This window comes from Geotrypetes seraphini, chromosome 16, assembly GCF_902459505.1.
Source record: "Geotrypetes seraphini chromosome 16, aGeoSer1.1, whole genome shotgun sequence".
Taxonomy (NCBI): domain Eukaryota; kingdom Metazoa; phylum Chordata; class Amphibia; order Gymnophiona; family Dermophiidae; genus Geotrypetes; species Geotrypetes seraphini.
This window is the reverse complement of record NC_047099.1, coordinates 27,869,053-27,891,622: the sequence shown is the minus strand read 5'-3', so window position 1 is coordinate 27,891,622 and position 22,570 is coordinate 27,869,053. Positions and strand designations below refer to the sequence as shown.

At 44.8% G+C, this 22,570-nt stretch overlaps 1 protein-coding gene across 2 annotated transcripts in view; it reads right to left on the bottom strand.

Annotated features, from left to right (window-relative positions):
* Positions 1–2,091: 2,091 nt before the first annotated feature.
* TPM3 (tropomyosin 3) overlaps positions 2,092–22,570 on the bottom strand; it is a 58,091-nt gene continuing 37,612 nt past the window's right edge. For both annotated transcript variants that reach the window (XM_033923148.1, XM_033923146.1), the window contains exon 8: positions 2,092–3,226. In XM_033923148.1, coding sequence (XP_033779039.1) covers positions 3,144–3,226 — 83 coding nt within the window. In that variant the 3' untranslated portion in view covers positions 2,092–3,143. The remainder of the gene's footprint in view (positions 3,227–22,570) is intronic.

Here is a 22,570-nt window from a genome sequence, read left to right as displayed (position 1 = left end):
AATTCAATTTTGGCAACTTCTTGCCTTAGAAAGTCCCAATTCTCAGATTTATCATCAAATACATGGTGGGCCCAATGAAAACATGCCTGAGCCATTGGACCGATAGAGCTGTCACATCAAAACTCTGTTTAAGGAGGAACTCCAACTTATGCTCCTTCGGGGCCTTCAAGGCCGCACCGCCCTCAACAGGAATGGTATGGCGCTTAGAAATGGCCGAGACCACCGCATCCACTACAGGCGACTTCAGAGTATTCCTATCCCCTTCTGGAATGGGATACAGGTAGGCCATGGAGCGTGCAAAGCGAAAAGGAGCTTCCGGCACCTGCCACTGAGCGAGCATGATGTCCCGAATATCCTAATGCATAGGAAAAGAGCAGGAAGCAGAGTGAATCCCCTTAAGCAAGGGGCCCACTGTACACGGGGTCTCCGACACGGGGTCCTCAAAGTGCAAAACCAAGGAGACCTGCAGGATTAACTCATGAAGCTCTTCTCACTGAAAAATGCGCACCACAGACGCATCTTCGTCGGCTGGGGGTTTGCTCGAGCCCCTTGCCGGTGGAATACGGCCCCCCAGGAGGATCCTGGAATTCTCCCCAAGGGTCCAGGTCCTCATTAATCCCCTCGTACTCCTCTGGGAAAAAAAAATTCTCATCCCAAGAGACCCTCAGGCGTTTGGATGAGAGGAGTAGAGGGGGGCAAAACCGCCGCTGTGTGGGGCCGCATCAGGGAAGACGTAGAGGATAGAAACCCCCCCCCCCAGAGTGGACATGGAACCTTCTACTGCCAGCACATAAGCTTTACAAAGTGCTAACATAAATTCAAAAGGAAAGACCCCCAGTGGCCCCAAGGGACTCCCTGCCCAGCAGGGGACTCTTACATACTCTTACATACTCTTGCCCCTGTATTTCCAGAACAGGGGGAAGGTCACCTGAGGTAACTGAAATGAATAAAGAGGTTCCTGCCGAAATTGGACCTGAAACCGCCAAAATTGGAGCACCTATGGCCTGTTGTATCTGAAAAGCCTGGCACTTTCCTGACGCTGAGGCCAAAGAACCGACCGACGCGAAAAGGGAATTCTGTGCTCCCTGACCATTGGCGGCTGGGGAACCCCCCTCATGGGTGTAGGGGGAAGCCCGGGCTTCCCCACGCTGTGAAACTGAACCACAAGGTACATGCTGTGGGATGCCCTGGCCGCCGGCATCCGCAGCCGACGAGGCTTCCCTACCGCTCCGGCCTGCTCAACACTTGCACAGGCCAGTCACGAGTACCTCGCGCCTAAAGCACTTTTTTCCTTTAAAAGAGCTCATTGTGCTGAAAACCGCCCTAGCTGTAAAGAAAGTGCCGGTTAGTTGAGAAAAAACACAGAAAAAAAGGCAGTTAATAAAGGGAAATGAGCCATTTAGACCGGCACACCTCAGGATTTTTTTGTTATTTCTTTTTACTTAGCTAGAACAGTCGCCACAGCTCTCAAAGCTGGAGGGCTGACCAACCAGGGGGCCAGACCGCCTGCTGAGGCCCACTACAAAAATATGGGGAGATAGAGGAAGGGACCCAGCACGAGACCTGCCAGGTTTAACATCCCCGAGGTCGGACGGATCCCCAAACTGAACCTGCCTATCCGGCACAAAATGGGGAACCAGGAGTCCACAAACAAAGTTCCAAGAGGGGAGCTATAAAGCCTTACCACCTGCTACCGGGGACTGGGGAAAACTGGAGTAGCAAGAGGGGCATGCTATACTGATATAAAAGTTTGATCTCAGTCTCCACCTTCTGGTAGCACAGTTAGGCATATTACCCATTCGTAAGGACTATACCAGTCTACCAAGCGATACAGAATAGATGGATTTGGGGGGGGGGGGGAGTGGGGAGCATGAAAGTTTTCCTGTTTGGAGCTTGTAACAGCTGGACAGATGAAAGACCATACATGTTTAGAAAAGTTGTTTAGGTTGTTCTGAACTCTAGGGGGAATGAAAGCCAGATCTGACATCTATGAGTAGCTAAGATCCTGCACCTCCCCCCAACCACCACCACTCGGTAAAGTCCACTTTCCCATTACCTCACTTTATACTTAACAAAAAGACACAGCTGGGCTCAAGGTAGCAGCTTTATTCTTGTAATTTATTCTTGGAAAATCAAAGTCTGTTAGAAGATTTAAAAACAGCCTGGTGGAAACAGTCCTTTATTTTTAAGAAGCAAAAATAAAATAAATTCATATTCAATTTCAGCGTGAAGATTCCAGATTGAGTAAGGTTTCTAACTATTTCTTAGCCTCTGGCCCTACACTCAAACCTCAGTGCCCAAGTGCTAGTTTGAACAACTCGGTACTGTGGGGTTAGGGGGCTCTTTTAAAAGCTTCTCCAGCAGCTCTGCTTCTCCCACAAATGGTAGTAAAGGAGGAGCAGAGACCCAGAATTTGGCAGCTTTCTGGCAAGAGGAAAATGTCACCACTGCAGAAGACAAGTGGCACTGCTGTTTCTATATAGCTAAGACAGAGAAGGATGGTTTGGGTGGTTAGAAAGCCTGGCCCCGGTCAGGATATACATTCACCACCATGCCTGATTTGGTCCTAGAAAAGAGGGTGGGAATGTGGCCTTTAAATAAAGTACGCCCTGTTTGTATGTTCTCCTCCCCTCCCTCTTTACTCAGCTGTCTCCAGCTTTTCTAGCATAAAGCACTAGAAAGGTGCAATAAAGCTATTTTCTTTTTGGCAAACTGTTAAAAAGGTTCATTCCGGGTTTTGATAACTTATTAGTACAGGGCACAGAGAGGGCAGCTGTAATAGTAGTCAAAGCTTCACTACACTTGGCTGGAAAAGTTAGAGAGAAACATGGTACTGCAAGTAATGAAAATTCGCTCTGCCAAGTACAAACGTTAACATGAAATCCTTGGACTCTGTATTTCTATTTGTGCAGCTTCCTACTAGGAAAGGCTTCTAGAAGAGCAAGTTCTAATCCTGGAATATGTACACCTCACCCATGCTTTTAAACATTATTGCAGAACGGTACATTGCTGCCTTTCCTCACAGTTGTTCCGAAGGCTTGGTCCACCTTCAGGTGATGAATTGGCAAGGGAAGGGAGGATGGGATTGGCGGTGGGCTGGGCTACCCTGCCCAGTCCAGGAATGGCTGTCCTCTGATGTCTTTTTACAAGTTGTGCAGCTCATGCAGGGTGTCATCCAGCATCCGCTGCATGTTGGAGTTTTCCTCTTTGGTGCACCTCATTTTATCTGAAAACAAAAAGCACAAAGCATTAGAAATGAAGTCACAGACAAGGAGCAGAACCTCTCTACAGTATGCAAAAGTAGACAGCTTCAGATGGACTGGGTCCGCATGTTTTACAACAAAGAGACAGGATTGTTTCTTGGGGGAGGTGTGTGTGTGTGTGGGGGGGAACTTGATGGATGTGCCGTCTACAAGTAGCAGAATGATCGAGAGGGGTACTTAAGACACTTAGGCCCGGATTCTCTATATGGCGCCGCTATCAGTGGCCGTCGATCACATGTCAATCAGGCAATGGCGCCGTATACAAAATCACACCTCCGGAAAAGATAGGTGCTGGACATGTAGGCCAGGGTTTTCCAGGCCTACATTTCCAGTGCCTATGTTTGTCATGAATTATGCCTACGCAGGCGCTTTAGACAGCCTACTACTACTTTTGATGTTAGCCATGCCCATAGTGGCACAATTCTGGTGCCAATAACAACAACAACTTTATTCTTCTATACCGCCAACAATTGACTTCTAGGCAGTTTACACAGAACTGGTCAATCAGCGAAGTACAAAGTATTGAGAAAAGAAGTACAGCATGTTATCTAAAGTACAGGCAGATTAAAAGTATTGTTATAATGAGACTTTCAGTTAAGAAATGAATTTATCAAATAGTGCAGTCTTAATCCCTTTTCAAAATGCGCTGTAAGATTGCATGGTTCCGTTGATATAATTGCCCAACCAGGATTGTTGTTTATTTGCATGGAATGCTAGCATCCTGTCAAAAAAAGACTTGTATTTACAGCCAATGATCCTGGGGTAGATAAATAAATTGCAGTTCCTGGTTATCCTGGTAGGGTTTAATAGCACGACATGAGGTAACAGGTAGTTAGGGGTCAGTCCCCAGACCAATTTAAAACAAATACAAGAAAACTTAAATATTACTCGTGCTTCTACTGGCAACCAGTGTAATAATCGATAATAGGGACTGACGTGATCATTTTTCCTCAGCCCAAATATCAGGAGACAGCCGTATTTTGCACTATTCTCAGTTTTCTCAATAGTTTCTTTGGTGCTCCCAGATACACTATGTTGCAATAGTTCAGTATAGATAATAATAGTGCTTGCACCAATAGTCTAAAGCAGGGCTGCCCAAGTCCGGTCCTACTGGCAGGCCAGGTTTTCAGGATATCCACAATGAATATGCATTAGAGAGAGATTTGCATACTAAGAAGGCAGTGCAGGCAAAGCTCTCTCATGCATATTCATTGTAGATATCCTGTAAACCTGGCCTGCCAGTAGATCTCGAGGACCGGACTTGGGCAACCCTGGTCTAAAGGATGGAGGGTCAAAATAATTTTTGATGGTTTTTAATTTCCATAGGGCAAAAAAAGCATTTTTTTACCACTAAATTTGTGTGTTCTACCATTGTTAGGTGGGAGTCTAAAGTGACTCCTAAAATTTTGATCGTTTTTGAAATTAGGTAATCATGACCGTTTAAATGAAGCGATTGTGCAGTTATTTTATCGTTTGGACTTGCTAGAAAGATTTTTGTCTTTTCTGTATTTAATTTCAGTCTGAAATTGATTGTCCATTGTTCTATTTCGTTCATAATTTGAGAGATTTGTTCTAAAATTTCATTAGTTATGTTGTTTTAGAGGATGTAAAATGGAGATATCATCTGCATATATATAAAAGTGTAAGTTCAACTTCTGTAGTAGATGTCCTAGGGGTGAAATGTAGACGTTAAACAATGTGGGAGATAACGGGGAACCTTGTGCTACCCCAGATGGATTGCTCCATGTATGAGAGTATTTTCCTTCGCTAATCATTCAATAGGTTCTTTTCATCAGGAAACCCTGAAACCAATTCCAGACTCTTCCTGAGAGTCCCATTGCATCCAGGCAATGAAGCATTGTTTCATGGTCAACCAAGTCGAAAGCGCTGCTAAGGTCCAGCTGTAAGATTAAGGCGCTAGTGCCTGTGCTAAAAAGACCATACAAGTGGTTTAAAATTGAAGCTAAAACTGTCTCTGTGCTAAACTGTTCCTAAATCCTGATTGGTGTTCATTGAGGATATTAAATTTGTCTAAGTAGTTCGCTAATTCTAAGTTGACCGGGCCTATAGTTGGATTTCTGGGCAGTTGATGCTTTTTGGTCTTTAGGATAGGAGTAAATCAAGATATGTCCCATTTCCTCGTAAAATGACCCCCTTTGTAGCGCAATAGTTAACCAATTAAATAGATCCATTTTGAATTCAGGTGTTGCATCTTTCATGAGTTTTAGGGGCTTTATCATTTTTTGCCGTTTTAAATAGAGTTTCTTAATTAACTTAGGCGCCAGTAGAGCACCTACTGATGCCTAAGTTTAAGCGCCGTTTGTAGAATTTCCCCTTAATATAAGTTTATTTAAAATTTGACTAAACCCCTATCTTAGATTCTAGGCGATTTACAACGATAAAAGCATTGGCTATCTTAAGAGTAAAAATATCTAGGTTGATAGCCAAGGTGAAGTACGGAAGCGAGCTGAACACTATTCTGACCACACAGCACTCTCCAGTTAATGCTGTAGTCAAACTGGGGAGAGTCACAATGGAGCCAGGCATTATCTGGGCACCACTGATATTCAACACTGGCACACAGATTGCTGACTAGGACATAATAGGCTACTTTTTCTATGGCCTAACTTTGTCCAATCAGCTATATGGGTATGGCATTGAATACTGGCCCTACCTACCTGCAGAGCTTCCGGGTGCCATGAAAGCTTCCAAATATCCAGTGTAGACATCCCAATTCAGCCAGTGGTGGTCAGGCTAAATTTTGGCCTCATCATTAATACTGACAGATCAGAATACAACCTACATGCTGAAAGCAAGAGATCTTTCCCAGCTGCTTCTAGCAGAGTAACATGGTTTTTGGTAGGTCAACGAAGAGCAGCTCATGGGTGTGTCTGATACAAATACGTACACAGGAGCATTTCCAAACAGCATTAGGCACTTGGGGTATAACATTTCACAACAAGACTACATCTAGCACTCTGAAAGGCCCTATTTTCTTTGCCCCTGCCTTTTTCTGCAGTTAAGAGTTCTCTGTGCATACAACTAAGAATTATCTTCTAATCTACCTCAATGTGGCCCTGGAAAATCCCATGTCTCTGCTAATTTTCAGAGACAGTAGCTTGTTCAGTGAAAGGTGACCTTGAAATATACCATCAAGGACTGCTAGACACCCAAGCCCCTGTTCCTAATATTATTCTTCATGTGCTTAATGTTGGACGTCTACAAATTTTAAACACTTGTTCCTGCACAAGTGTGACATTAAGACGCACAGACCTTTCACATCCTCTGCAGTTTGAGAACCCCCCCAACAACCATGGATTAAGTAGAATCAAGTCCAAGAAATGATGCAGAGCAGCAGTCGCAGAAGGAAAGGTTCAGCAAAACTGATAAAGAGCAGAGTCAAGTCATCATCCCTCCCTTTATGTTCTTACATGCCGAAATACGGCAGACCCCTCTTTGATCTCGCTCCTCTAAACTCTTGCCACCATCCTCTCACATTTCCCAGCACTGGAGTCCTTGTATAAAGAGCCAAAAGCTACTTCCTCCAGCCCTGAATCATGACCCAAAAGTCCCTCATGCCTCTGAATTCAGAGCACCGTTACATGAAGAGTCTGCTATCACACCTCATAATACATCTAGGGAAGCTCAATTACCACAACTCCTTCTTTCTGGTAGGGCTCTAACATTTTTTCGGTATATTTGCAGCTTACAAAGACTCCTGCTTTCCTGAAGATCAGAACTATTGCATTATAGTTGTAATTTTTTCTGGACACCTCTGTGGGGTCTATAAATGGCCAAATAAACTAGAAGATGATCACACATGTGCAATGTTATGGTCATGTCGTCTGCGTAGCTGTAGGAGATTGTTTGATTTATCTAAACAGGTGCCGAGACACACGATGTAGAGGTTGAAGAGTGTGGGGGATAAAGGGGATCCCTGAGGTACACCACAGGGGTTGGATCAGGGTTCTGACTTTTCATTGTTTGATTTTACTCTGTAGGATCTGGTCTTTAAGAATCCTTGGAACTATGTGTGCACTTTATCTGTGATACCAATTGCATCCAGAATTTGTAGAAGAATGTTATGGTCAACCAGATCAAAAGCTGCGGATAGATCTAGTTGTATGAGGAATATTTTTTTTCCTGTACTGAGATGTTGTCTAGCTGTGTCCAGTAGGGATCCTAATAGTGTTTCAGTGCTATAATTGGTTCTGAAGCCAGATTGTGTATGGTAGAGTATGTTGTGGTCTTCTAGATAGTCAGTGAGGAATTTGGCTACTAGGCCTTCCATTATTTTGACATAAAGTGGTATTGATGCTATGGGTCTGTAATTGGAAGGTTGATCCGTTACTCCTTTAGGGTCTTTTAGGATAGGGGTGACAATGATTTTGCTGAGGTCTTGTGGGAAAAGGCCGTCTGTGAGCAGTGTTTGCATCCATTGTAGGAGGAGAGAGTGGAATTTTATACTGACAATGGTTTAGGTCACAGGCTGCATGACTATTTTTTGTAGAGTTTGTTGAAGTCTGACCATTGTATAGTGGGGAAGAAGGACCAGATTCTATCTGCTGCTGTAGATTCTTTGTCCGAGGGGATTATAGTGATCTCATCTAGGAGAGTTGGGTTTCCAGCGAGGTTGGTCCTGGCATTTGTGATTTTATTTTTGAAGTGTTCTGCTAGTGTGGTGGCTGAGGGGGTAGGGGTGTAATGAGTGACCAGGTAAGGTTTGGTGTCTGTGAGTTCTTTCAGTATTTGGAATAGTTTTTTAGTGTCTTGGGTTTGTCTGCCTATTAGGTTGGTGTAGTATGTCTTTCTTTTGTCTTTTAATTGTAGCTTGTATTGTAGGATGGGCATTTTCCATGCAATTTTTGTGGGTTCTTGGTTGGTTTCCTCCATTTTCTTTCGAGTCGTCTGCATTGTCTTTTGAGAAGGAGTAGTTCATTGTCAAACCATTTGTCATGGAGATGGAGGAAGGAATTGATTTCTGGGATCACTGGATGACAACCAGCACATTCATTTTAGATAAAATTGCCCCTATACATAAAAGCAAAAGCAATGCAAACAAATATAATAAATGGTTTGACATTGAACTACTAAACGAAACAGCTAGCTAGATGACTGGAAAGAATTTGGAAAAAAAACAGAAGAATTGGCAGACCATAACAATTGGAGAGCCAACGTAAGAATCTACAAACAACTGATAAAAGACAAACGTAAAGCATTCTACTCTACTAAAATCAACCTATCTTGCAATGGTTCACAAAGAATCAATACAAAAGAGCTGTTCAACCTAATCACAAATCTATTTGACACCACCCTCCACACTATACTTGTGCACAACACGAAGTTACCCTCTGCGAAAGACCTAGCCCTACATTTTGATTCTAAAATCAAAAACCTAAGAAATAACTGTTTAACAAACACCCCTAGTGATCACCAAATAGCTAACTTACAAGGTAATGAAATACCAACAGACATAGTAGGTAAAAGCACTATGCCTGACAGTATGACACAGGACCTACTACTATTGGAACAATGGTCATCGACTTGGCAGCTCAACTTCAATGCTAAAAAATGTTTTATTATAAAATCAATAAAATTTTCATGGAAAAAAAAAAAATGTAAAGTGATGCACCTGGGTAAAAGAAATCTATGCAGGACTTACACGTTAAATGGTGAGACCTTAGCTAGGACCACGGAAGAAAGGGATTTAGGAGTAATCATTAGTGATGACATGAAAACTGCCAATCAAGTGGAAAAGGCTTCCTCCAAGGCAAGGCAAATGGTGGGTTGCATCCGTAGAGGTTTTATCAGCAGGATGCCAGAAGTCATAATGCCACTGTACAGATCCATGGTGAGACCTCATTTGGAATATTGTGTTAATTTTGGAGACCACATTACCGGAAAGATGTGCTGAGAATAGAGTCAGTTCAGCGGATGGCCACCAGGATGGTCTCGGGGCTCAAGGATCTCCCGTATGAAGTAAGGCTGAATAAATTGCAGCTGTACTCACTTGAGGAACGAAGAGAGAGAGGGGACATGATTGAGACATTTAAATATATCACGGGCTGTATCGAGGTGGAAGAGGCTTTCTTCTGTCTTATAGGACCTTCGTCCACCAGAAGGCATCCGCTGAAAATTAGGGGAGGAAAATTTCATGGTGACTTCAGAAAGTATTTCTTCACCGAGAGGGTGGTCGATCATTGGAACGAACTCCCACTGCAGGTGATTGAGGCCAACAGCGTGGCAGATTTTAAAAATAAATGGGATATTCAGTGGGATCTCTAATGATGTAAAGGCAGGGGGTGGTGAACAAATTCAAGGCGAAGGGTCACTAGAGTGGGCAGACTTGATGGGCTTTGGCCCTTTTTTGCCGTCATTTTTCTATGTTTCTATGATCTAGAGTTCCTTTCATGATTTAGAATGGAATAACTACAACAAACTGTACAACAAATACTCTAGATCTCACTGCGTTCTGGACTCTTGCCACCCGGATATTATGAAAGCGGCGCCATTAGAATTTAAACTATCATTGCTACACTACTTAGCCCACAACCTAAAAAATGGGAATTTCCTCACTAACAACGGTCACGTAATAATAACCTCTATCCCAAAAAATAGAAAAGATTCTTCAGCGCTAATAACCAACTACAGGCCTATAGCATCTATCCCATTTATTGTAAAAATCATGGAAGGATTGGTCCACACCCAATTGATGGAATATCTTGACCAGTTCTCTCTCCTACATGAAACTCAATCCGGTTTTAGACCTTTGTTCAGTACGGAGACAGTAATTGCGGCTATCTTAGACTATTTGCGCCTATTGTTTAGCAAGGGCCTCAATGCCCTGATCATGCAATTCGATTTGGGCTCTCCCTTCGATCTGGTAGACCATGGGAAAATGCTACAATGCCTAGACGCCATCAGTATCAGGGATGAGGTGTTGAACTGGTTTCATGGCTTCCTTACATCCCATACCTATCAGTATATTTCAACTACGATCACTCTGATATCTGGAGCAACTCATCCGGTGTGCCACAAGGGTCACCGCTATCCCCATTGCTTTTCAATGTCTACATGTCCTCCCTGGGCGCACAATCAACCCAACTGGGAATAAAACTATTCAGTTACGCAGACGATTTTACGATCATCATCCCATTTGCTAACTCCATCTCGGAAACCATTCCCAAGGCAACAGAAGCCATAAATGTGATGGAACAATGGATGACAGACTTCAAGCTCAAACTTAATCCAGAAAAAACAAAATTCTTCATTGCCTCTCCTCACCCGCTTGATACCAAAACCTCACTATGTATCAATGAACTTAGTTACCCTATTCAGTCCACCATGAAGATATTGGGTGTAACTCTGGATCAATGCCTAACCATGAAAGACCAGGTGGACTCCGTAATCAGAAAGGGTTTTTTCACTCTCTGGAAACTTAGATCTGTTAAATCATATTTCGATACGTCAGCATTTAGAATCCTAGTACAATCCCTCGTACTAAGTCAACTTGACTATTGCAACATCGCCTATTTAGCAATCTCCCAAAAGAATATGCAATGTCTTCGAATAGTGCAAAATGCAGCTGTCAGACTTATCTTCGGGTTAAAGAAATTCGATCACATGACGCCTTACTACTGGCAGTTGCACTGGCTGCCGACAGAAGCACGCGTAAAGTTTAAATTCGCCTGCATATGCTTCAAAGTATTATATGGACTAGCCCCCAAATACATAACGGACCTTTTCTCCTTTTCCACCAACAAACACAAGAGAAGCACACATTCAATCTTCGTTTCCCCTCCGGTTAGAGGTTGCAAACTGAAAAAACACCATGAACACCTTCTCTCACACCAAGCAGCCTTATGGGGTAAAGACCTAGACCAATTGCTTTCGCCCACTACTTTCAAGGAATTCAGGAAGCGCCTAAAAACATACATGTTCTTGAAATACCTAGACAACTGACCCGTTCTTCTCTCTCTCCTCAATAACGGTCCTCCTGACCTCTTACTCACTCCCTCTTTCCCCACTTAAGTCCAACTATTCTGTACCTTTCTAATCTTTTGTAAACCGCATAGAACTTCACAGTATTGAGGTATATAAACTGTTATTATTATTATTGTTGTTGTTATTATCGTCTGTTGATTCTGTTTTTTGTTTGCATTGGGGCTAGCTCATTTAAGGTGGCTTTACTTAAGCTGCTCCATTGTGAAATGAAGTCTTTGGGGTTAGATTCTTGTATTAATTCATCTGATTTTGACCAGAATTTGGAGGGGTCGATATGTTTACGTGAGTTGTAGGTTAGTTTTTGGGATTTTGGTTTAAATTTGTTTTTGGCCCAGTTGATATTGAAGGAGTATGTGTAGTGGTCTGACCATAGTGAACGAGACCACTTTCCATTTGATGTCTGAATATCTGGGAGAAGGGGCTGTTGTGTCATGAAGGCTGCGATGTCGATTTGGTGACCTTTTTCATGGGTGGTTTGTGGGTCTAGGATCTTGTATGTTAAGACTTCGAGAAAGGATAGTAGGTTTTCTCCTTGTTTGGATAAGTGATCTACAAGATGTAGGTTGTAAGGCTGTAGATGTAAGGTTGTATGGGGTCAATAGTGAATTTCGGTATATGAAATCTTCGAATTTCGATTTTGCAGTGTTCCAGTTTCCTGGTGTTATATAGCATAGTTTGCATGTCATGGATTCTTTTAGTGTGGAGCATGAGAGCTGGCATGCTAGAAGGTCCATGTAAGGAGTGGATATTTTGTCTAGTGAGTTAATGTTAAGTGATTTTCTGATTATAATGGCTAGACCTCCTCCTCTTTTGTTTTCTCTGCAAACCCCTGCTGTTTTGTAGTCTTTTGGGCAGATTTCAGTAACCCTGGGGTCTTCGTCTGATGTTAGCCAGGTTTCTGTGAGGAATATGCAGTCTATGTTCTCGTTTTTTATCCAGTCTTTTATGTGTTCTGTTTTTGGGCCTAGGGCTCTTATGTTGAGGTAGGCACAAGTAAGAGTGGTGAATTCTGTTTGTGGACCAGTTGTTATTAAACAGTATATGAGTGTTCTTGGGTAGGTGTATGATTTGGACTTGGGGAGGTGAGAAGGTCTTCCTTTCCATGTTGGAGTGATGGTGTGTTGTATATAGGTCTGGCGATTGGTGTTTGTGTTCCCTATGACAGACCAGACTGGGTGGTGGTTTCTGTTTGTAGTTGTGATGACTGGTATTGAGTAGATGTAGTTTGCATTTGTCTTTCTGTTGGTTAGGAGCAGGAGTAAGATTATGACAGTTAGCGTTCTTTTCTTTAGTAGTTGATTCATCTTGGGAGTTGGGTTTTTGTGAACTCTCGTTATACCTAAATACCAGACACATTATATTAAACTTTAAATTTAGTGCGCGTCTCACTTTATTAACTTTTTAATCTGGCAGGCTAAAATTAGGCAAAAGCCTTTGTTTCTCAGCCATCGGCACTGAAAAGGCATTTGACAGGTTAGTCATTTTATGTGCCTGGATTTGAACTCTCTACATCAACCAAGTAGCCAGAATTAGGGTTAATGGCGCAATTATGATACTTTCATTTAATGAGGAACCTGCATGGGGTGCTCACTTTCACCCATTTTGTTTGCCCTAGCAAAATCCCTGGTAACCTAAATTAGGGCAAACTCAAAGATTAGTGGCATACTAGTAAGAGGGGAGTATAAAATCTCTTTTGGCATAGGACATTATTAACTGTGGGTAGAACTACAATCATATGGTGCTGGCTGTCTGGCTTCAAGATGAATGCCACCAAATCAGAATTTAACCTTGAAACCTCAACAAGCTTATCAGCTTCAGACTCGGTTGCTTTTTGAATATGCTAAAGATTTAAGAGCCAAACTTCATCTAATCTGCAGGCTTTACATAAAATTACATTATAGAGAATTGATTCCAAGCTTCATGCAATCCTTAGATGGATGGCATTGATTTAACCACACATGGCATGAAAGGATAGCAATAAGCAAAATCATGGTTTTAACTAGATTTCAATATTTCAGACTTAGTTTAGTTGCTGGAAAGATACAGCAATCGGTAATGTACAAAAGAGGACATTTTTCTTACAGCTGGAAGAAGCGCCTCCCACCCCCCAAGGGTGTCTAGGTTGGCCCTCTGGGAGTTAAAAGGGCTGGCTGATTGATTGGTATGAACTTACACCAAGGAGAAATTAGGTTCTTACCTGTTAATTTTCTTTCTGTTAGCTTGTAGACTGGTATAGTCCTTACGAATGGGTAATATGCCTCATTGCTACCAGCAGGTGGAGACTGAGATCAAACTTGTATATCAGTATAGCATGCCCCTCTTGCTACTCCAGTTTGCCGAATAGCCAAGCAGAACCTAGGAAATTTCTTAACTGAAAAACAGTAAATGACACTCCAACAGGAGTGTCACAAAACAACAAACATCGTTAAACAACTGTTGGAACTTGTATAGAACTTGATCCTGGAAGTAAAACATTCCCACAGGTTACCAGCTAAGCTAGCTAAGCCATCGCAGCTGTTCTTAATTCTCCCTGGCCCTAGAAAAACACTAGAACCCGTAGAAAAATTCAAAGTTTCAAGTTTATTAGGATTTTATATACCGCCTATCAAGGTTATCTAAGCGGTTTTTACAATCAGGTACTCAAGCATTTTCCCTATCTGTCCCGGTGGGCTCACAATCTATCTAACGTACCTGGGGCTATGGAGGATTAAGTGACTTGCCCAGGGTCACAAGGAGCAGCGCAGGGTTTGAACCCACAAAATCTGAACGCCAGCAAAAACCTGCAAACACCGCACAAAGACAGACAGGGTGTGGGACTATACCAATCTACAAGCTAACAGAAAGAAAATTATCAGGTAAGAACCTAATTTCTCCTTCTATAGCGCTTGGTAGACTGGTATAGTCCTTACGAATGGGACGTCCCAAAGAAGTACCCATAAAGAGTGGGACCCCCGAAGGGCCAACACCAGAACACGTTCACTGAATACTGCGTCCCGACGAGCGTGAACATCCACACGATAGTGTCTGACAAAGGAATGCAGAGAAGACCAAACTGCAACCTTGCAAATATCCACTGGAGGCACTAGAGAAGACTTGGCCCAAGAAGCTACCTGACCCCTAGTGGAATGAGCCTTGAGAAAGTAGGGAACAGGCTTCTTCAGAAGATAAGCGGAAACAATAGTCTCCTTGATCCAGCATGCAATAGTAGCCTTAGAAGCGCCATCCTCCTTAAGAGGACCTGCTAGAAGGACAAAGAGATGGTCTGATTTCCTGATCTTCTGGGTCCTCTGCACATAAGAGTGAAGGACCCGACTGACATCCAACTTGCACAGTTGTCTCTGCTCAAAAGAACTCTCCCGACAACCCAACACTGGGAGGACTACAGATTGATTGGCATGAAAAGGAGAAGCTACTTTTGGCAGAAAGGAAGGAACAGGCCTCAAGACAACCCGCTCCCTAGAAAGCTTCAAGAAGGGAGCCCTACAAGAGAAAGCCTGCAGCTCAGAAACACATCTAGCTGAAGTAATGCCCACCAAGAAGACTGCCTTAAGAGTAAGGTCCTTCAAAGAGCAGTCGCCCAACGGTTCAAAAGGAGGGCGTACCAGAACGGACAGAACCAGATTCAGATCCCAAGATGGAACAGAGGGTCGTATGGGAGGCCTGAGCAATTTTGCCACCCGTAAGAAGCGAATCACATCAGGAATGGCAGTCAAACACTGACCTTTCAAGAACCCCCAAGAGGCTGACAAGGCTGCAAGCTGAACCCGGAGAGAAGGCCAAGCCAATCCCCTATCTAGGCCATCCTGCAAGAACTCTTAAGATGTTAGGCAGGGAAGCACAAAAAGAGACCACTCCACATGCCTCACACCACTCCTCAAATAGAAGCCAACCCCTCACATAAGCCCGAGAGGTGGAAAGCCTCCGGGACCCCAAGAGCATTGAGATCACTATCTGAATACCCCTTCTTACCTAGGTGACCCCTTTCAAGAGTCAAACCGTAAGACATAAGGGACCCGGATCGAACAATGGAATGGGACCCTGAGTTAGAAGGTCATCCAAGAGAGGCAGAGGAAGAGGATCCGCCACCAGATGCCTCATCAGATCTGCGTACCACAGTCATCGAGGCCAATCTGGAGCCACCAGAACCACGAGGCCCAGATGGCGAATTATGCAGAGAAGAACCCTGCCACAGAGGGAATACATAGAACAGCCCCTACGTTGGCCATGGTTGAACCAGAGCATCCAGGCCCTCGGCCTGACCGTCTCTGTGACAACTGAAGAAGCGGGGCATGTTGGCGTTGACATTTGTGGCCATCAAGTCCATGAGGGGTTGACCCCAAGACTGCACTATCATCTGAAAGGCCACAGGGCTTAGCACCACTCTCCAGGTTTAGCACGTGACGACTTATGAAGTCCACCTGAACATTCTCCACTCCAGCTAAGTAGGATGCTGAGTTCTCTTGAAGGTGAGACCATGAACAGAGTCGCCTTCTGTGCCAAAGTGCTCCTGGTGCCCCCTGATGACTGACATAGGCCATCACTGTGGCATTATCCGACAGAACCCTGACTGACTTGCCCATCAGAAAGGACTGGAAGGCTAGCAATGCCAGACAGATGGCTCTGGTCTCCAAAACACTGATTGACCAAGAAGCCTCCTCCGTGGACCAGTTGTCCTGAGCTGAGTGACCTAGACACGGAGCCCCCAACAGAGAAGACTGGCATCTGTGAGCAGCACCATCCACTGCAGCTGATCCAGACTTGCCCCTTGCACAAGATGGGGGGTCTGAAACCACCAGTGAAGACTGCCCCGAGCTAAGCCCGGAACAGGGTGATCCAGACTGTGCCTCCGAGGCAACCACCTCTGAAGAAGAGCATACTGAAGAGGACGCATGTGGGCCTGCAACCACCTCACTACATCGAAGGAGGCTGCCATCGACACCAAGACTTGGAGGAGATCCTCCGCCCGAGGACACCGGGACGCCATAAGCAGGCGAATTTGAAATTGCAAGTTGCTCACCTGGGCCTCCGGAAGGAAGACTTTCCCCAAGGAGGTGTCGAACAGGACCCCAAGATATTCCAGGCGCTGAGATGGAGACAACCGGCCCTTTGCAAGGTTGACTACCCATCCCAGCGACTGCAGAAACTCCACCATCCCTGCCATGACCCAAGTGCTCTCCTGGAACAACTTGGCTCGAATCAACCAGTCGTCCAAATAAGGATGAACAAGAATCCCCTCTTTTGCCGCGACGACCACCATCACCTTGGTGAACGTCCGTGGAGCCATAGCCAGACCAAAGGGAAGTGCACAGAACTGATAATGTTACCCTAAGATCGCAAAGCGCAGGAAGCAATGATGGGAGGCCCGAAAAGGAATGTGTAAGTAGGCCTCAGTCAGATCAAAAGAGGACAGAAACTCCCCCAGATGAACTGCCAGAATCACAGACCACAGAGTTTCCATGCAGAAGGAAGGCACGTGAAGAGCCCTGTTGACCCCCTTCAAATCCAGGATGGGTCGAAAGGTCCCTTCTTTCTTTGGAACAATAAAGTAAATCGAGTACCAACCTGTGCCCCACTCCAGTGGGGGAACTGGAACCACCGTGTAAAGATCCAACAATCTCTGAAGGGTCTGGCGAAAGGCCTGCTGCTTCCACACCACCTGCAAGGGAGAAGTGAGAAACTGTCTGGCAAGGACCGGGCGAACTCCAGAGCATAGCCGCCCCAGATCACTTCCAGAACCCACTGATTGGACGTGATGTCTGCCTACTGTGGATAAAAGTCTCTCAACCGGGCACCCACCAGAATCAAGACAGGCGCTGGCAAGGAGTCATTGTGCAGGACAGTCCGCCGGGGTTTTGGCGGGGGTGCTACCCGCATCCCGGTGGGCCCCATTAAAGGACTGCATGCGTTGGTAGAACCTGCCTCTTGAGAGCCCAGGAGACTGAAAAGAAGGAGCCCCTCAACCGGAGTGGAAACGGCAGAAATCATGCCCAAGCCCACAAGCAGCACTGCCTTGAGCCAGCAGCCTAGGCCTATCCTCAGGCAAACGAAGCACTTTAGAATCAGTGAGAGTCTGAACCAAATTGTCGGGTCCTCACCAAACAAGATCCTTGAAAGGAAACTTTGTCAAGTTAGCTTTAGATGCCAAATCCGCTGACCAAACGCAAAGCCACACAGTAAGGCCAGAGACTTTCAGAAGCTCGCAAGAGGTCATACATGGCATCCGAAAGATAAGAAGCACCCAATTCAATTTTGGCAACTGCTTGCCTTAGCCAAGTCCCAATTCTCAGATTTATCATCAAGTACATGCTGGGCCCAACAAAAACACGCCCGAGCCACCAGCCTGCCACACATAGCCGCCTGGACTGACAGAGCTGTCTCATCAACCACACATAGTCGCCTGGACCAACAGAACTGTCAGATCAAATCTCTGTTTATGGAGGGACTCCAACTTACGCTCCTCTGGTTCCTTCAAGGCCGCACCGCCTTCAACAGCACATTATGCCACTTAGAAATGGCCGAGACCATCACATCCACTACAGGCGACTTCAGAGTATCCCTATCCCCTTCTGGAATGGGATACAGGCAGGCCATGGAGCGCACAAAGCAAAAAGGGGCTTCCGGCACCTGCCACTGAGCGAGCATGATGTCCCAAACATCCTGATGCATAGGAAAAGAGCAAGAAGCAGAGCGAATCCCCCTAAGAAAGGGGTCCACCGTAAGCGGGGGCTCCAACACAGGTTCTTCAAAGTGCAAAACCGAGGAGACCTGAAGGATTAACTCATGGAGCTCTTCCCGCTAAAAAATGCGCACCACAGATGTATCTTCGCTGGCTGGGGGGTGCTTGAAACCCTTGCCGGCAGAATCCGGCCCCCCAAGAGGATCCTGGAATTCTCCCCAAGGATCCAAGTCCTTAATCACCTCATGTTCCTCTGGGGAAAAAATCTTCATCCCAAGAGACCCTCGGACAATTGGATGAGAGAGGAGTAGAAGGGGGCAAAACCGCCACTGTGTCGGGCCACACTGGGGAAGACATCGAGGGTAAACATCCCCCCCGAGTGGACACAAAACCTCCTGCTGCCAGCACATAAGCTTTACAAAGTGCTAACATAAATTCAGGGGGAAAGATCCCCCAGCGGCCCCAAGGGACTCCCTGCCCCAGCAGGGGACCCCGACATACTTTGCCCCTGTATTTCCAGAACAGGGGGGAAGGTCACCTGAGGTAACTGAAATGAATGAGGAGGTTCCTGCTGAAATTGGACCTGAAACCACCAAGATCGGTGCTCCTTCGGCCTGTCATGTCTGAAAAGCCTGGCACTTTCCTGACGCTGAGGAACTAACCAATGCGAAAAGGGAATCCCCAGTTGAACCGGCGGTAAGAGAATTCTGTGCTCCCTGATAATCGGCAGCTGAGGAAACCCCTTGTGGGCATCAGAGGAAGCCCAGGCTTCTCCATGATCCGAAACCGAACTGTGAGGCACATGCGGCAAGGTGCCCTGGCCGCCGGCATCCGCTGCTGACGAGGCTTCCCCACCACTCCGGCCTGCACAACGCTTGCACAGGCCAGCCACGAGTACCTCGCACCTGGAGCATTTATTCCCTTTAAAAGAGTTCATTGTGCTGAAAATTGCCCTAGCTGTAAAGAAAGTGCCAGTTAGTTGAGAAAAACACTGAAAAAAGGCAGTTATAAAGGGAAATGAGCCCTTTAGACTGGCACACCTCAGGATTTTTTTGTTATTTCTTTTTACTTAGTCAGAATAGACTTCACGGCTCTCAAAGCTGGCAGGCTGACCAACCAGGGGCCCAGGTCGCCTGCTGAGGCCTACTACAAAAATATGGGTAGGTGGAGGAAGGTGGAGGGATAGACCCAGCAAGAGACCCGCCGGGTTTAACACCTCCGAGGTCGGACAGATCCCCAAACAGAACCCGCCCAAGCTCTATCTTGCACAAAAAGGGGAACCAGGAGTTCACAAACTAAGTTCCAACAGTGCTAAGAGGGGAGCTGAAAAGCCTTATCACCTGCTACCGGGGACTGAGGAAAACTGGAGTAGCAAGAGGGCCATGCTATACTGATATACAAGTTTGATCTCAGTCTGCAATTGCTGGTAGCAGTGAGGCATATTACCCATTCGTAAGGACTATACCAGTCTACCAAACGATACAGAATGTAGTGATTTTAATGAGCTTCGCTTCATTCTAAGCCAAGGCTTTGGTCGAATTTATTGTGGGAAGCTCCTAACTGATGGGGTCTAAACAAATTTTTATGATTACTCCACTTCAACCTCTCTCCTTTTTGCCCCCTTCCCCAGTGGAACCATAAAGTCTAGATAATTGCAGGAAATGTGGCATATTAAGAATAAATCAGATGTTTTCTGGGGATGTGTTGATTTCTTTTCAGCAACTGCAGCATAGCTATAAATTCCCCAGTACACCATTTTCTACATTCCTGACCATTAGAAGGATGGCCGAATGCTAATCTTTCCCCTTGGGAGAAGATTTTGGAACAGGGGGCATACCAATACAAAATTACCACCTACCTTTGGGCCCCTTTTACAAAGATTTAGTAGCGAGACCTGGTGTGGCAAACACGATGCAGCCCAGAGGAACTAGAATGTGTTGTGTTGCATTTGCCATGGGAATCACTAAGGTGGTTTTGAAAAGGGGGCCCTATATGACTTCTTAATACATGATGGAAATTCTAAATTGAGCTTTGTTCACTCCTGGAAAAAGATGTTGTAGACATCACTGATCAGAAATGGCAAAATATATCACAACACTTAAGATTTCTCTATTAGAATGATCGTAAAATGTTATACTGATGGTACAGATGTCCTGGAAGACAAAACATTTTTCATCCAAATATTCCCTTAAGTGTTGGAGGAAATGTGGAGACACAGGTACAATTCAAGCATATATGGTGGACCTTCTTACTAATACTGCCATTTTGGGAAGAATGGCAGAATATTTTATTGTCAATCTTACATTTCAATTTCCATAGGACCCAAAACATTTTATTGAATTACACATGATGAAAATTCCAAGTGACAAGATTAAAATGTTGCCATATCTGGAGGTCCTCCAAAGGGAGATAGCTAAAAGGTGGAATACTATGACAGGACCACAAGTATTGACTATTGGACCCAAAATGTGGGAAACCTATTTCAGCAAGTTTAACTTTTCTATGGCATGGACAGCAAGATGGAAAACAAAAAGATGGACCACTTTTCTGGACAGGTACAATCAAATTCTAAATAAAAACAAGGAACAAACCTATATTGGGAACGTCGCATAAATATTAAAGTTACTATCCTAGAAGCCGTGTGTTAGAACATAGCCCTATCATGTCTGATCTACCACCAGCCAAGCAATATTTCAGTTCTGTAATTTAATGATTTTGAAGCTGGAACAGGTCACATTTATCCGATTTTAGTTTCTTTTCTTAGGGGATGAGAGAATTCACTGTTGAAGTACTGTTCTTTGTTTTATTTTGTTAGGGGATGAGAGAATTCACTGTTGAAGTACTGTTCTTTGTTTTATAAAGACTACAAAATTAATAAAGATTTAAAGTTTTTGGGTTGTTTTTTTTTGTTTTGTTTTTTTAAAGCATTTGACAAAACATCAATACTTTGGGTCTCTCATTTGGTGATAAGGTAGTGCTCTAGTCCTAGCAAAAAATTAACACGTGAAGAAACAGCCACATGATAGTTAAGTGAGCCAACAGCTCCAAACCGCAAGACAGCATGAGCAAAGGGAAACCAGGCACCGAGATCGGACACTATCTGAAGCTCTAGAACTGAGGAGTAGCATATGAGGAAGTGGGTCCAGGGGTCACCGAGATCCGAAGTTGGCTGCACAACCTACTACAGAGCCTCACTGTCGACAAGGATGGGCTGGTTAAGTGTCGTCTGCTCAAAAATCAGCAACTTGGTGTCAACAGCAAAGCCACAAAGGGAGGGACAGTTAAGAAGGCTGGCAGCAGTTAAAGCCTATAGTACATTTTCTCCAGAAGTTGTGTAACTCATAGTGGAGTTACTTGTAATGGGGTTCTCTATAGATAGTAGGGGAACGCAGCTACACTTGTTGATGACATCTTCTGACAGACCCAGTGTGCTGGAGCTTCCCTCTAGTGAAAGGGCTTACTTTGCATGTGGGGAACTTCCCAAGCTCAGTGCTGCTCCCCTGCCTGCAGTGGTCTGCTGGCTTACTCATCAGATCAGTAAGAAGTCTGCAACTGCTGAGAGGGAGTGAAGTGCTGTTGCTGTAGTGTGCGACACAGCAGGCATGCAACTCTGCATGGAGCTGAACTTTGGCAATAGAGGCTAACCTGTGGCTGCACTGCCGGTTGTTGCTGCAAAGTAGCAGCAAGCTGGCTTTAGATTGGCTGTTTTCTTTTGTGAGGTAGGTGTGTCGAGAGGAGGAACGCTGCAACTGATCTGGAATGGTAGAAAAACTGAAGCTGTCGGGGAGCTACACTGAGCACGGGAAGTCTTGCAAAAAAGGCTTGACTTAGCTAATGGAGATCTCTGGCACACTGGATCCAGCAGAGGACATCACCATAATATGTGCCTGCATTTTCTCTGTCACTGATGGACAGTGGTTATAAGAAACTATGTGATTTATACACATTTATGAAAGATTAGTGTCACTGTTATAGCCTGCCCCCCCGGGGGGAAGGTTAGACAAAAATCTGCTGAACTAATCCCCCCCCCAAACCGAGAAAGCAAGCATCATGAGACAGGGAACCTCCATGCAAACAAAGTTCTTTCTCAAGACAGGGTGTTGCAAGCTCTGCTTCTCAACGTAATGTCATCCTTGCTGCAGACCAGATGTTGCGAGGTGGATTACAGCTTGCTGGAGATGATTTAATAGTTTGGGAGGAGAACCTGCAAAACGTTCATTTGAAAAAGCGCCTCTGTAAGGGATTGAAAGCTGTGTCAAATATGCCAGCATGGGAAAAAAGCCTGTTCTAGCTACCCAAAGCACAGAGACTACTGAAGCCTGCATCAGGAGGCATTTCAGAGTTACCACGCAGATGAATATCAATACAATTCTTATAGCCCCCATATACCAAAAATTAGCTCAATACGAGCTAGACATGGGTAATCATACATAAAAATCAAATTACAATTTACTAGCAATGAAGTCTTTGGACCCTTCAGAAATAAAATATCCCAAGTTCTAAGGAAAGCCATTCCACACCTTAACCACTTGGAAAGTTTGTGGCTACTGCTCATGCCTCTCCAGCTGACCAACTGGCCCTCGCAGATCTTAAGGGCTCAGATGTCCATAACTCATGTTTGCACAGC